At 45.4% G+C, this 17,022-nt stretch overlaps 1 protein-coding gene across 1 annotated transcript in view; it reads right to left on the bottom strand.

The window, feature by feature from the left end:
- LOC144142794 (uncharacterized) overlaps positions 1-4,335 on the bottom strand; it is a 106,810-nt gene extending 102,475 nt beyond the window's left edge. The window contains exon 1 of the mRNA XM_077674525.1: positions 4,181-4,335. Within this exon, the coding sequence (XP_077530651.1) occupies positions 4,181-4,212 (32 nt within the window). The 5' untranslated portion in view covers positions 4,213-4,335. The remainder of the gene's footprint in view (positions 1-4,180) is intronic.
- Positions 4,336-17,022: the final 12,687 nt, after the last annotated feature.

A 17,022-nucleotide genomic window follows, 5' to 3' on the forward strand; every position in this document is an offset into this window, starting at 1 on the left:
CCGTATGACAAAATGGAAGACTGGTTTCACGTACGCGCCCTGTGTCCCGAGGTCTTAGAATAGCTTTTCGGTAGACCAATTACTCGCTCTACGGGAAGATGCATGAGCTTTTGCACAGAACGCCAACGGTTTCACGAAGAAAGCTTGTGCTTTAAGTGCACATTGACAACCTGTGCGAGGTCACTTCACCGCTTTGTAAGACGGCGCTAATGCAGCATCGCATTTCCTTCTTTAGGCACTAGGCCTTACACATTGACCTCAGACTTTCCGTGGAGTCTGAAATAAATGGGCATACGAAGTACAGTCAAACGATTTATGACAGTAAACATGGGAGCGCGTGCCGCTGCGTTCCTGCGGTGCACGCCGGTGAGAGGCTAGCGCGCTCGTGCAGTTTGTGCTTTTCGCGGACGCACTCCCTGAAAAGTAAAGTGGCAGATCGCATGATTTTCTATGGCTGCTTTTATGTCTGTGCATGTGGAATTATGCCGACGCACAAGGTCGCGGGTTCGATTCCCGGCCACGGCGGCCGCTTTTATGATGGAGGCAAAAAGCAAAAACACCCGTGTGTTGGAGATTTCGGCGCACATTAAAGATTCCCAGGTGGTCAAATTTAATCCGGAGCCCTCCACTACGGCGCGCCTCATCGCCTACGTTGCGTCGGCGCGTTAAACCCTACAACCAATCAATGAATCAATGAAATATGCTAACATATGGAAACAAACACTTGCAAACGTTAACTGGCTTTTGCTGCATGATAAAAATCGCCTGATCAGCGAAGTATTCCCTGCAATCGTTTCTAGCTATCGTGACGTAACTCCACCAAAAGACAGCCGTACGATCAAGCACTATCTTGGACCGTGTCCGCTAAATGTACTAACTGCGAGTGTGCGCCAGCCAATCGCTAGAACACTCTGCCTGTTAGCGGCACGCGCTTCCGTGTTTACTGCAATAAAGCGGTTGACTGTACTATTCCTTTCAGTTAGTGCAATTAACTTTAATATATTATTTGGAAACGAAAGGCTGCAGAAAAGCCTTTAGGTTATTCTTCGGGACTTGTGTTTTTATTCCGGATCTACATTCCATCTTTTAATTTTATTGCAACAACAACATTAAAACAACATTTATTACCGAATGAGGTTCCAAAGTTACAAAACTGACAACATTTAATACCGAATGAGGTCCCAAAGTTACAAAACTGGCAACATTTATTACCGAATGCGGTCCCAAAGTTACAATACTGACAGGGGGACCTCCTATTAATACATCAAACCGAGGAAAAGTACCATTTTGCAGGTAACAGGAATAAGGAGTAAATAAATCAGAAAAATTCATGTCTGTAAGCATGCTTACACAGCATGAGTGAGCACACAAGGAGAGAAAAAATAAATCGACAAAATAAATATACTGGAAAAAAATTGTACAACGCAAAGGATAATCAAAACACATTGCTAACATTTACACCATTAAAACAGAAGAATAACATAAGTATGATGTATTTATTTAGGCAGCGTTCATCCATTGATGAATCATCAAGTGTGGTAACTAGGTGGTGTTTGACATGTCTTATGAATGAATAAGATGAAATAGAAGTTCCAGTGTTAGTACATAATTGACTCCAGAACACAATGTCCATAAAATACGCAGTACATTTTCTATAGTTATTCTTAGCCTTGGGCAATAGCAAATTGTTTTCAGATAATCATGTGTTGATTGAGGTTAAGCAGGTTAGCGTCTTTTAGGGTACCAAGGGATATTTTGTTAACTACGTGGTAAATAATTGTTGTCAGCTTTTGCTGATAAACGGGATGCAATAACAGTACATTGAGAGTCCAGAAAATTGCATGTGCGTCTGAAAATCACTTTTAAAGGTAATTAATTTTACTGCTTGTCTGTGTGGAGGCTGTAAATTGGACTTGTGGGTTACGTAAGTATTTCCGCATGATGAAAGACAATAATATAGGTGGCTATGTATGAATGAGTAATATCAAGACAATATAATGTGGCGCGGAAAGTACGGTATTGTTTTTATTATTTCTGGTAACCAAAAAACCATTTTTTGATATGGTATTAATATGTTGGTGCAATTTGAGATAAGTGTCTATCAGTACAACCAGGAAGAGGACTGTAGGTGATGTGTGAATGACAACGTTTTGCAAAAGCATCAAATGGGTTTTCGCTGGGTGGATATATAGTTAAGTTTGCATCATGACATCAGATTATCTAGGTATGAGCTCAACAAATATAATACTTCAGTTAGACATGTCTGTACTAAATAAAGTAGTATTATTAGCACATAATACGCTATTTGCAAACTTAAGACGATTCGGAGGATCATTATATATACTAAAATATTAGTTGGCCTAGAATAGAACCTTGTGGACCACATTTAATTAATATTTTATGTTGTGAAAGGCAACCGTTAATTGCTACAACGTGGGACCTCTTTGTTAAGTAATTGCGGATTAAAGACAGAGGAGGACCCTAATTACAATTACATCAAGCTTGTGAAGAAGAATGGTATGATTTATCGTATGGAATGCTTTCGTAAAATCTGCAAAGATAGTCCCCGCAATATGACCCATATGTATAGCGCGTTTTGGGGTATCCGTAAAAGAATTTAGGGAAAGTTCTGTCAAAAATCTTGAACGAAACTGATCAGGAGAGAGAAGATTGAATTTGTCGAAATATTGCATGAGGCACGTTTCAATTAGCTTTTGATCCATTTTACCGACATATGAAGGTTACTTTTATTAAGATATAGGCCACGTTGGACGTTGAACGGTGCTATTTTGCTGGTACCACCCTCCTCCAATATTTGTTTCCCCGAAAGCGTGAGTTTCCACCGAACAGGGAAATGAAAATTGATAATCCATTCGGTAGTGCCGGCAGAAAAGCTGACGTATCTAAGTTGCTATCGTCCCTGGTATCACTCTTGTCGCCGTCGCAAAACTTGCTTTGTCGGTGGCATCAGCAAAGTGGTTTGTCGGGCTATTCTATTAAGAATACTGGTTGGTAAAACCTAAAGTGCATGTTTTCAGCAATGTTTAATTATTAAGCCTGTTGTTCTGCCGCAATTACTCTGTCAAAGGTACGCCCTACAAGCTTAACGTAGCCCAAGGACGTGGGATCGATTCCCTGCAGCGGCGGCCGCTTTTCTGATGGAGGCGAAAAGCACAAACGCCGTTGTTTTCGAGATTTTGGCGCGTTAAAAATATCCGAATGGTAAAAATTAATCATGAGCCTTCCACTACGGCGCGATTAATCGCCTGCGCAGCGTGGGCGCGTTAAACTCGATATCAATCAATCAGTACAAGCTTAACGTGTCGAAGGGTCATGTTTCCGATTATGTTCGGATAAATATGGTTGCCAAAATAGCTGCGCGAGCACAAATATCAGCAAAACTTATTTGCTATAATATTTGACCAGTCTTACCCACAACCAAACCAACTCCTCGGATGCTACACAATACATCAACCAGAACAAATACACAGCCTGAGGCGACCTACGCCTCTATTTTCCGAAGCTGCAAAAACCCGTCAACCTGCTCCACGCTTGCCTTGAGTATACCAAAACAACCACAGAATTCGTCGTGGCGAAGCTGCGAGAAACAGAACATCTATCGGAACACCAAACAGAACCCCCCACCTTTACCGGTCTTAGTAAGCAGTATGACACGGGTTGGGCGAGCAGCTGTCGAAGCGGCACTTCGGTATACGTTTTCCCGGAAACTAGCAAGACAGATGCGAAACATAACTCCTGGTCCTTTTGAAATGGAATGTTGTCGCATTTGATTGTACAGCTTGATCCTTAAAGCAATGTGTAGCTTAAGGCTAAGCCAGAATGTTTATTGCAGATTAGGGAACTTTAGAGCAATGCGTTATCGCTTCATGCGCCAATGTTGATTTTCTCTGCAGATCACACGTACAGCCGTGCAAACGTTTTTAATTAAGTATCTATGGCATTCCAACCAAGTTTCTTTAAAAATCACACGGTTGATGTCTTCCGCTGCATTGCAAGGCGCTACAAACCATTCAACAAGACAAGGCAGCCTCAATATCCTGCGCGCTAGTTTAAGCCGTTAAAGTTTGTCTGTTGTTCGCCTAGGTATTCCAGAACGATCCCGTTGAACGCTTTGAGAAGTGCTACTACGAAGCATAGAGAATCAAGCGAAAGAACAAACCGAGGGCCTCTGTCTCGTTGCTGCTCACCCATCTTGCACGCCAGGCGGAGGCATTCTGGGCTTATCTCTTTCTTACAGGGGAGTGTTCACAAGCGGGTCGTGTGCATAACCCGATAAAGGATGTCTCTTTTTCCGCGCTCTTCGAGGCAGCCTTCGTTCCGCGTCTGCAGCGCTGTGCGTCACTGAAGTTGTTGTGAAGGGCGTTATCAGTGGCAGGAAAATAGCGACCACCTATTCAGCCACGTTGTCGCGCGCTGGAATGGAACAACGTACGCCTTTTAGGGGCGAAGACCCTTATGGGCTCGGGCTGTTGGCATCTCGGGTCGTCGTCGTCGTCGTAATTGTCGTCTCATGTAGTCACGGTACTCAAACACCTAGAAACTCGTTTACGCCTCGCGGTGGAGCGCTCGGTAACGTGTACTAAAAAAAAACCGGGACACTCGGTTACGCATCGCGCTAGAGAGCTTCGTGCTTCAACGAGAAGAGACTATTACGGCAAAGGGGCATACTTTTACCCCCTTTGCCGCCCCCCCCCCCCCGGTTTCATCTCTTGGCAAAAACGCCCAGGCGCCAAGAATACGCTTATACACTGCACGCTTCTCCCCTCCCCAGGTTTCACCTTAGTGGAGATGGCCCGGGATGTTTTATAACTGTTTTCTAACACAAAATCACACCTATTTGACTACGCCCACTAGCATAAGGAGAGAAAAAAGGGAGAGATAGAGAATGCACTTAATCGTAACCGCGAGGTTAGCCGAGCCACGCCCATAATACAGAGCCATTATCAGTGGTGACTGTGCTGATGCGAGTTGTCAACGTGACAGAAAACTATGGGTTGATCGCCCCGTGTATAGATTGAAAAAAAAAAAACCGGTGCATCTTTACTAATGTGAAACCTGGGGACGGGCGAACCAGCCTTGGCGTTTTTTCTACACCGAGATGAAAGCGTTGGGGGGTAGAAGTATGCAGCTACGCTGTAAAAGTCTCGTGTCTTTTAAGCCCAAAGCGTCCTAGCGCGAGGCGTTTGAAAACAAGTGTCGCACTCAGTTTTTTAGTACGCGTTAAGTTCTTGCGCGAGGCGTTGAAAAACGAGTGTCCCGGTGTTTTAGTGCCGTGGCTACACAAAACAACGACGGCGACAGGAGATGACTACAGCCCGAGCCCCTAAGCTGCTTCCCGCCTGAAAGGCACGGACGCGAAAGTCTCAACATGGTGTAGGGCGCCAGGTACGCTCGAGGAAAAGTGGGCAGGTGAGCCCTAAACGATCTATAGGGTACTAGACCAGCATAAGTTACAAAAACTATCTAGAAGTGTTTTAGGCGAAATCTTCTGCAGCAAAACTACTTTTCAAACTTGCTAGAAATCGAACCGACCCGCCGCGGTGGTTCAGTTGCTGACGCGTTAGGCTGCTGAGCACGTGGACGCGGGCTCTATTACCGGCCGCGGTGGCCGCTTTTCTGATGGAGGCGAAAAGCAAAGCGCCCGTGGGTTAGATCCCCAGGTGGTCAAAATTAATCTGGAGCCCTACACTACGGCGCGCCTCATCGCCTGCGTTCTGTCAGCATGTTAAACCCAACAATCAATCAATCGAACAATAGTAGTGGGTGGCCTCAAGCCAAGGGTATCTTCACGCGTTGTTATCGAAGGGCGACATCTTTATGCCGGTATTTGAGTCTGCATACCGAAAACTCTCAGAGTTGTCTCTTTATTCCACTACACCGAAGAAAAGTATGGGGAAAGAGAGGTGTTTTTGATGATCTACGAAAACTTGACTGATCATTCGCGCCTTCGGTGCCCGTAAAAACGTTTGTTAGTCTATTTGCACGAAACATCATTTGGTCTATATTTTAGAAAACCGTGTCTTACAGAATACACCGGCGTGATCATCCACTTAGGTGGGCGGCGAATCAAAATGGATTTTTGAGTACAATTCTGGTTCAGTTTTGCGCCAGTTTGAACGCAATGCAGTCGTAGCGAAAAACGGGCAGGCGCTACCTTTTCAACTGAAAAAAATAAAAATCCCGTACCGTTTTGCCCAAATGAATGAATTATCTTATTGTAACCGTTGATTATCGTTCAGTGAATGTAATATTTTTTTCCATTATGAAGCCTTGAACAAATGCCGTGTATAGTTCGTACGGGCGTTTCTGTGGGTTTGGTGGTGGCACACCTAATTGGAGTGCCACTAATTTTGGGAATCACTCAAGTTTTCAAATGAATAAAGTCACTGCTCCGCTTAAATTCATTTACTTATGGCATACAATATTTATAAACCTACGCGCAGAAATGGATATTATAAATTATATAAGCTCTACAATCGAGCGTTTATAAATCGCTTCACCGGTACATTCTAGCCCACGTTCGAAGAGTTTAGACTGGGTGATTCCAAACGGAAGCACTGATCACAAGGTGTTGGAGCACGCAGTTATTCTTCAGGGCATCATACAGTGCGGCCGAAAACATCGCCCAAAGTTTCTTCACAGGCTGCGGAGCAGACAAGATGAACAAATTTAAGCCTCGTTCGGAGTCACCTTCCTGGAGTTACCTTCTTACACGGATGACGACCAAGACGAGAAAGAGAGAGGTATTCATACAATGCTACTGAAGTCACTGCTTGAAAACTGGACTGGTATTCAGCAGCTCTCTGGTGAACATAAAGAAGATGTCATAAAAGACTCCTTGTGATCATACCTACTAACCACCCACTAACAAAAGTGTTTTCCCGCCTCCTCACCCTACCCCGCCTCTCCTGTTCTCCCTCCTCTTCCTTCCCGGAAAGTTTTCAGCTTCTAAGGCCCAACTGGTGAACCGTATGGGGAAGTGATTTATAGCTGTACTACAAGGAAACTTTCATTTGACGTTTACGTCAAAGTTTTCGCCTCTGCAGATGACCTTGCCTTTTTTGGTACTGACAAGAAAAGTGCTTTGGAGGTAATGAGGCTGACACGGCAGTTTTGCGAAGGATGTGGAGCTAAGGTGAACCTCGAAAAATCAAGAGGTGTTTGGAAGGGCTGGTGGCGGGGTACGCAGCCGCGTCAATATGGACGCATAGCATGGGACTCTGATACAATACAGTACCTTGGGGTTCCTCTACATGACATTCAAAATAGTGGACCTCATTGGTCGTCTACTCTTCCTGTTGTGAAGGGTAAAACGAAGGCACAGATGGGGCGCGAGCTGTCTATATTTGTGCGGACAGAAGTGGGTAATGTATTTCTTGTTTGCAGACTTGTTTATGTTCTGCAGGGCCTTAGCTATGCATGAAATACGGTTCAAACATTTTATTGGGTGTTGGCTACCTTCGTATGGTGGTCCAAGTCGAAACCCATGCGCTGCGATGACCTTCTCCTCTCGTTATGGTCTGGCGGAGCAGGATTGGTGCATTTGTTTGTACATCAGCTCGTATCACCGTTCTTCTTTTTTTCACAAGGATGATCATCTCATTTTAAAGGTTTTTATTTAGCATAAATTGAGAGATCTTTTGCCTTTTTTATGGGCTCCTACCAACCCCGCAAATTCAAAGCCTCCTCGGGGTTTTCTTGAAGATGATGCTGACACTTTCAAGTTTCTCATTGTGCGTTTTTCTCTCGAGTACCTGCACGGTCTCTCCTGGAAGGAATTGGTGGGCGTTTTAATTGAAAGTTTGTTTCCGGTGCCCATTTACCGCCAACCAAATCTGATGATTTTAGATAATAGTGTGTTGAAGCGAGTAAAGAAAATGTGCATCGAGGCGGCTGCAAAAAACGTTCTTTTGTAAGTTGCATACATCCGCGTTGCCTGTTAAAACATGGCTCAATAGTAAAGGTGTATATGTGACTTGGTCTGTCAACTGTCGCTTGTGTAACCAGCCTGAGACAATCGATCGCTGCTTTGCTTTATGTCGGGATGGTGTGTTCATATGAGATGTTCTGCAGTGGGGTCTTAAAAAGGACATAGACATCACCCCCTACAGTATACGATTCTTGCCAGTGATGAAGGACTGTTCCGTGCCTTACGGCGTTTTTGTGCTGATCGCATTGTTTAGTCTATGGAAGTGTCGCGTGGTTGACCACAACACGAAGGAGCCTCGTGAAACTAAGCCCCATTTTTGCGAACCATGTGCGCTTGCGTAGAGTGTCTATGCGGCGCAATGGCAGTCGCCAGACTGGTTGCATATTCTTGAGGCGTCCGTGTGCCTGCCTGACTTTCAAAACATGTATTAGCAACCATACTGTTGTTGTAGTTAGTTTGTTATTCTAAATTTTTTCTAGCTAGTATTTTATTTAATAAAGCAAAAAAAAAACCTTATATTTTTTACTCAGAAGTGCGGCCGGTATAAGACAATCAGCCACGCGATAAAGAAGCCGTTCGCAGGCCTCCGGGCCTCCGAAGAGGCTTTACCTTATCTTAATTTTTTAGCAACAAGGGGGATCGTTTTGAATGGTACAGAATTCTAGCCATTATTTTTGCAGCCATTTAATTCAAATGAATTCCTTGCGTGTTAATTTCGGGTAGTAAACCAGAGATATTACAATGAAAGAATTCCAAGGTAGTTAGCAGAATTTCGAAAGGCGAGATTAAACGCAGAATGGGAAACCTCCATTCCCAGTTGTAAAAGGTGGAGTAACAAGTGGGCGATAGGCCACAGAATGTAACGTTGTGTGATTTTTGCACCCCGCAAACAACAAAGAGGATGATGTCTTCCCTGTTCATTTTTGGATGATCACACTCTGTGTGAAACACCAATAGAAACGGTTCGTCAGAGTTTTACTGAACATAACACTCTGACGTGCCTAACGTCACACGCATAGTCATTGAAAAACGTTGAAGATAAGAACCGCTCAGTGAGGGTAGTTTTCAAAGCACCGCACGCTGCCAAGCCGCGCTCAGCGAAAAGAAACGCAGTGCTGTGTCTACTTGTGAAATACCGATTTCACGGTGACGCTCAGAAATCATCGCTTTATGTTAAAGATAACGATGGTACCAACTATGGCCGTTCGCCTACGCGGGTACATCACAGCGGATAAAAGCTGCTTCCGCAGCCTTCAGCACCCGCGGTTCTTCAACCCGTGATCACCGCCACGGCCGACGCTGTGGCTGAAATGGAAACTGACACCGTCCGCGGTGGAGAGGCGAATACGGCAGTCTGGACATCCTTTACATAGAGCCGCCATGGTTGTATGGTGGTATAAAAAATGAAGGAAACTCACACTAACGCGTAAGTCTTGAAGTTAACCAAGCTGCACGCCACTTTCATGACCATCACGACTGTGTAAGTCCACGATTGCAGCCTATTGGATTCTTCTTTGCCGCCGCAACAGCCTTTACTCTCTTTTTGTGGTTATAACGGCGAAGAAGCAAATCTAAGAAGCAGAGCGAATGAATGGAACGCACACACATAAACTAGGCGCCCGCAGGTCCAGCGTGTACCCTATCATGTGTTCTGTTCGATTACTAAGCGTGCTTCCTCTCCTTTCAGTCATAACCGGGTGATTAAGCCGTTCGCCCTCGGGTCTTAGCCGAGTGGGGCAGAGACGACTGAATCTAACTCCGTTTATCTCCGTGACACGGGTTCGAATCTGCCGGTGCCGGTGATTTTTTATACTGTTATACTGAGCCTTATGTGAAATGCAGGAGTCGACGAATTGCTAAACAGCTTGGCTGTTAAAAAAAATGTGCGCAACTTGCACTAGTGCTGAAAGGGTGAAAAAAACAGCAGAGCTGGCGGCCCCTCTCCCTTCGTCGGAAAGCTGCTCGCCCTCCGTGTATTTCCACACTTCCCGCTGACAGTTCTTTATGACTGGCAGACCAGGATCGTTCTTTCTGTAGGCTTGCACATTTGTGCCAAAGGGGACCATGATAGCATGTGCTACAACCCGTTGCAACCGGCTTCGCGAACTCGGCGTCTGTGGCACAAACGTGGCGTCTGTGCTCCCCACTTCAGGCACGAACGCACGTGAACTGGCGAAGAGAACAGCACGCGACAGATGACGACACGAATGCTGGGCAGAGTGTTCTCGAACGTCGAGCTGGCCGCCGCCGCGGGCTCTGCATAAGGCGCCCGCTGACGTGCAGTCGGTATTTTTTCTTGGTATTTTTGTCTAATAACACGTGAGGGAGGAGCAAGAAGCTTAAACAGCTTTGCTGGTAAAATCGTAATATGTTTGAAAGGGGAATTTCACTTGCATCGAATGCACAGACGTTTCAAGGAGCAAGCAATCCTAGTAAGGCAATAAGAATAGCTAGGGCATCTTGGCGCCCCTAGGACGCATTTGCACCAGGGTGCCACACTGGTTGCCACCCGTAGGGCCTCGTTAACAGACTGTAAGACTTGACATTGAGTTATTTATTACAGGTGGACAGAATTAGGGAGTTTTAGTACAGCGATTGTTGCCTTTGCGTACGGTAACGCTAAATCGTTGCGTCACGCTACGTAAACACTGCGAGAGGAAATTTAGTAGAGCGTCTCATCAGTTTTGCGTAGCGGTACGCCAATGCTTACCGCGCCATCTGTCGAATGTTTTGCGAAATGGCTCGCCGGCTGATCTGTCAACGGAGTGCCGGAGTGCTTGGACATTTCACGACTATCCAAACAAGTGTAAACAAACGCTTTCCCGTTAGTACTGAATGCAACACGCCCATAACACGACCTGAAAATTATCTCACCTGTGTACGTTGCATAAAGAAAGCGTTGAAGCCCCGTTGCACTTCTTTCGTGCAATCGCACGGAACGCCCTGAACCGAATGCCCGGGTTTGACGCATAGATTTTATTCAACTTCAAAACAATCCAGAGATGCCTTTCGAACGAACACAACGTCACGACGCACAACATGCGTTGCAAGTGTGAACGGCGATTGATAGGTGATCGGTTGCCTGTCTCACTCACTCACTCACTCACTCACACTCACACACTCACACACTCACACACTCACACACACACACACACACACACACACACACACACACACACACACACACACACACACACACACACACACACACACACACACACACACACACACACACACACACACACACACACACACACACACACACACACACACACACACACACACACACACACACACACACACACACACACACACACACACACACACACACACACACACACACACACACACACACACACACACACACACACACACACACACACACACACACACACACACACACACACACACACACACACACACACACACACACACACACACACACACACACACACACACACACACACACACACACACACACACACACACACACACACACACACACACACACACACACACACACACACACACACACACACACACACACACACACACACACACACACACACACACACACACACACACACACACACACACACACACACACACACACACACACACACACACACACACACACACACACACACACACACACACACACACACACACACACACACACACACACACACACACACACACACACACACACACACACACACACACACACACACACACACACACACACACACACACACACACACACACACACACACACACACACACACACACACACACACACACACACACACACACACACACACACACACACACACACACACACACACACACACACACACACACACACACACACACACACACACACACACACACACACACACACACACACACACACACACACACACACACACACACACACACACACACACACACACACACACACACACACACACACACACACACACACACACACACACACACACACACACACACACACACACACACACACACACACACACACACACACACACACACACACACACACACACACACACACACACACACACACACACACACACACACACACACACACACACACACACACACACACACACACACACACACACACACACACACACACACACACACACACACACACACACACACACACACACACACACACACACACACACACACACACACACACACACACACACACACACACACACACACACACACACACACACACACACACACACACACACACACACACACACACACACACACACACACACACACACACACACACACACACACACACACACACACACACACACACACACACACACTCGCACTCGCACTCGCACTCGCACTCGCACTCGCACTCGCACTCGCACTCGCACTCGCACTCGCACTCGCACTCGCACTCGCACTCGCACTCGCACTCGCACTCGCACTCGCACTCGCACTCGCACTCGCACTCGCACTCGCACTCGCACTCGCACTCGCACTCGCACTCGCACTCGCACTCGCACTCGCACTCACCCACGCACGCGCGCACACACACACACACACGCACACACACGCACACACACACACGCGCGCGCGCACGCACGGGCACGCACGCACACGAAGCTGCGGCCACTTGCCTACGTAGCTTCGTTCGGGAAATCAGCGATGTCACGACGATACAGAGCTGCGAGAGGGCGACGTCCTAGCCACTCGGCGTATTTAAGAACACGGGAGCTAAGAACTTGGTCCATCGGAAGCAAATTACTGTCCACTGAAAAGCGGAACCGTGGATGGTTGTTGCGCTACTTGCCGCCATGTAGGAAATGCAAGCGGCCTCGCGTACACACGCTATTTTGCTGAAATAACGTCCGCTCGTCTACCGTCCGCTAAACGCAGAAGTGGCTTAGCGTACGGCGCGTGTGCAGTGCGAATGACGCAATGAAGTAGCGTTCGCTAGCTGTTTGCGTACGGCGGCGTACGTTATTCTAAAACTCTATTGTGGCGCCACCGCGACGTTTCAATCCACCCGAGCTTCCAGAAGTAGCGTTATGCACGTTTTCGTTGTATCCCTTCGTGTTTGCCGTTGTGTTAGGCATTCAGTCCGGCTCATTATCAGCGCAACCCTTTGGTTTTTTTGACGGCGCTTTAAAATCTTGAGACTGAATGAGCTCTTTGTTGAGTGAAACGAATCTTGAAATTGAATTACTTCTTTGTTTAGTGGTGCGCGAATAAAAACGTAGCTTGCAGGAAATTGACACGGAAAGCAACTCGGTGTAGCGAAAGATCTTCGAGGCGTAGTTGGCGTTCTAACTATGTGACACTCCTTAAGGGTGAGTAAAGACCGGTTATGAATCGGTCAGCACGATCCCGTATCGTTTCTGAAATGTCAGTAAGAAATTGCTTGTGTGGGTATGATACTACCGACGCGTATTCAAGAGTTGGGCGAATGCTGCTTAGGTTAGGTGTTTGTTAGACGTCGAGTGGTGCGTGTTTGATCTTCCTCTTTAATGAAGTTAAGTAATCACCCTGATTTTAAAGTGATGCTTTGTACGGGATGATTCCGTGTCATATCCGCAGGAAGCGTAACACCTAAGCAATTAGTTTCGTCTGCTTCCGATAATGGGGAGCCATTCAAACAAAACCGTGTACGTACTCGTTGACGTTTACTGGTAAAATAAACCACCTTGCATTTTGACAAGTTCAGGGACATTAGAAACCTTTCGCCCCAGGAGGAAATTATGTTAAGTTCCGTATGAAGGGCTACTGACTCAAAATCATTACTAGTTTCTCGTAAAGATCGCAGTCATCGCCATACAGCGTTATTTTTTAAGTAAATTGCTGTGGCAACGTCGTTTATATTAATAAGAAATAAAAAAGGACTATAACAGAACCATGCGCTACCACAGAAGATAAAAACGCATATTGCGAGTCCGCGTCATTATTAACGACTTTCCGTGAACTTCCAGTCAAATATTTTTTCAGCCAACAGAGAATGTTATCCGGGAAACAAATAAGGACTATCTTATGAAGTAAGCGATGCTGGAACACTTTGTCAAATGATTTCTGGGGGTGTCATTGTGCGCAGTCTGTTTTAAAAGCTTTGTCAAATTATGTAAAGATATCGTGAATAACTTCTGTAAGCTGAGTTACGCATGAATGAGTAGATGTAAACCCATGTGGATAACGAACAAAGAAATTGCTAATTTGAGGCTGGTTAATAGTATTGTAAATGAAGTGTTGCAGAGTTTAAAAACACACGGGTGTTAAAGATAAAGATTTATAATTTGGTACATGTTACGAGGTCCAATTTTATGAAACGGAACACTGTACCCATTCTGCAATCATCCGGTGATTTGAGGTTACGAGATGTTTTTGATAGAGTACTTATGAATACCTAGAAATGATATGTGCGCAAGATTTTAAAAGAAAATTAGGTATTTTATCTGGTTCCAGTGCCGAGTTTAGCTTTATTTTTTTGAGAAAGTTTTATATTCCAAAGTAGATAATAACACTATTCGGCATAACATCATGTATGTTGCTGAAGAAGAGCGGAAGAGGTTGGGGTACCGGGGAGGAATACACAGAAACGAAGTGTTCTTAAAATAATTTATCTCTTTGATTAGTAACAACTGCACTGCGATGGGTTAAAGGAGGGACGCCAACGTCACCTTCGTTGTTTTATTTGACGAGTTTCCATACTTCCTCCGGGTTATTTGGACATCAAAAAAGCATTTGATACCGTTGACCACGACATTTTACTAAGCAAGCTACAACGATATGGCTTTAGGGGTGTTGCTCTCGAGTTCTTTAAAAGTTACCTCAGCAGTCGCCAACAAGCTGTAAATATCGACCAACATACCTCTAGCTTAAAACAAATAAACATGGGAGTACCCCAGGGGTCAGTATTAGGTCCCTTACTATTTGCACTGTACATAAACGACCTGCCTGATTGTCTACGGAGTGCCCAGGCTGTTATGTACGCCGATGACACTGCACTATTAGTAAGATCGAAATCGTTGTTGGATGTCGAGTGCATTGTCAACAACGAACTAGAAAATGTTCACAAATGGTTTGTTTCTAATAAACTTCCACTGAACACCTCTAAAACTAAATATATTTTGTTCAGGTCCCCATATAAAGCCCACATTACTATACCAATCACAGTACGCATACGTGACACCGAGATTGGTCGCGCTGAGACGATCTCCTACTTGGGTGTGATTCTCGACGAACCGTTTAATTGGAGGCCACACATAGACAATCTTAGAAAAAAACTGTCTGATGCTTGTTTCATTCTTGCCAAAAGTCGATGCCATTTCGATTTTCAAACAATGCGCACTGTATATGTTTCTATATTTCACTCACACTTGTCATACTGCATTGAAGCATGGGGATTCACTTACAGCACGTATATTTCACCAATTGTCCGCCTCCAAAAAAGAGCGTTGCGGATAATTAATTCCGTAGCACGTTGCTCACCGTCAAAACCATTGTTTATTCACAGTAAAATAATGCCGGTGATATTGCTGCGTGATTACCGGTCAGTCATTTTATTGCACAACATCATTCATAACAACTTGCCTTTACCAGCGACAATGCTTAGGAAATCTAACATAACTAGTCGTTCTGCCTCCCAAGGCAAATATTTAATACCACCTATACACAATGTATACGGCCAGCGGCGATTGCAGTATGCTGGTGTGAAGATTTGGAACGAGCTCCCTTGTACAGTCATCCTGTGCTTAAATCAACGTGCTCATAATGTCACGACGTATTTGAAGGCCTATTTTTTATCTTCCTTGTCCTAAAATCACACTCCTGTTTTTGGTACGGCAAGCTGATCATTGTTATGTATTACAATACTCTTGTAATATTCCCTGTATTTCCTGTTTTTTTTTCTCTGTGAATATTTTTATCAAGTGTTTTGTTGTATCGTACGTCTGTAACTCGTGATTCCTAATTTTTTTGGTTTTCTTTATTTTGTGTGCTGTGCTGTTCGCAAGCGGTCTTTTCTTTTTACCTTTTTCTTGAATTGTTGTACGCGTGTTGGTACTCCCCTATGTCAATTTTTATGTTTTGAATGGGTCCATAACTAGCCTGAGGCTAAGGACCCAGCCACTGCTGTTTGTATTTTGTAAATGTGAAAACTGCACAATAAACTTCAACTTCAACTTATCTATAATTGTAGAGACAAGAAAGGCAAAATACCACTTTTTTCTTCTTTGATTTTGCGCTTTAGTGTGAAACGAAGTTTTTGAAGTCCAGAAGATAGCAATATTATACGTTAAAATATGCCTGGTCATCCAAATACATCTGATAACTTGTAAAATTAACATTTACAGCAGCTACGCGCGGGAAACCTTAATATAAAGCGTCGACGTCTGAACCAAAAACTGTTCGTAAAAATGAAGCCACGTGCTTTCAATTGTCTACCTGTCTGTGAGCCAGTAATGTAAGTCATTTTTCCAGCGGCTGCTGCTTTGAAGGCACCAGGAATGTTCATTGTCATTGGCATTTCGAGATAACGCTCATTACGATCCCGACGTAAAAGTACAAAAGATAGAAGCGGCTTAGATCAGCTAACCGTGGGCATGCAAAGCAAAAGCGTGGCTTAGTCTGGTTGAGTCTTGGTTACGCTTGGTTATTTGATGTAGCAGTATTGCTGACCACGGCTCAAAGTCGTTCGGTCCTGTGGAACGATCACAGAGGGAGGCCCGGCCTCGCTATCATTCTTGGCGAACGCGACGTTTCTCTTTCACAGCGAACGCGGTGCAACATGAGTCACATCGCCCTAGACACCCCAGCGGCGCATGCGTGGAAGGCTCCGGGTTTGGACGGCTGTCGATCAGCTGGGTGCCCGCTCCTGCGCTGCCGCGACGGGGGTGGCCGCGATGTGAGCAGAACGACTTGTGAGCAGAAGTCGGGCCTTGTGCGCAGCACCAAAAGCGGGCCCGGTGGATCACGCGGTGCACTTCAATGGGTGTGTCACCGGATGTCTGTCTCCGGTAAAAAGGTTAACTCGCGCATCCTCCGCAAAGCCG

This window comes from Haemaphysalis longicornis, unplaced genomic scaffold (genome assembly GCF_048455015.1).
Source record: "Haemaphysalis longicornis isolate Haplotype H1 unplaced genomic scaffold, Haemaphysalis longicornis Haplotype H1 scaffold_6, whole genome shotgun sequence".
Taxonomy (NCBI): Eukaryota; Metazoa; Arthropoda; class Arachnida; order Ixodida; family Ixodidae; genus Haemaphysalis; species Haemaphysalis longicornis.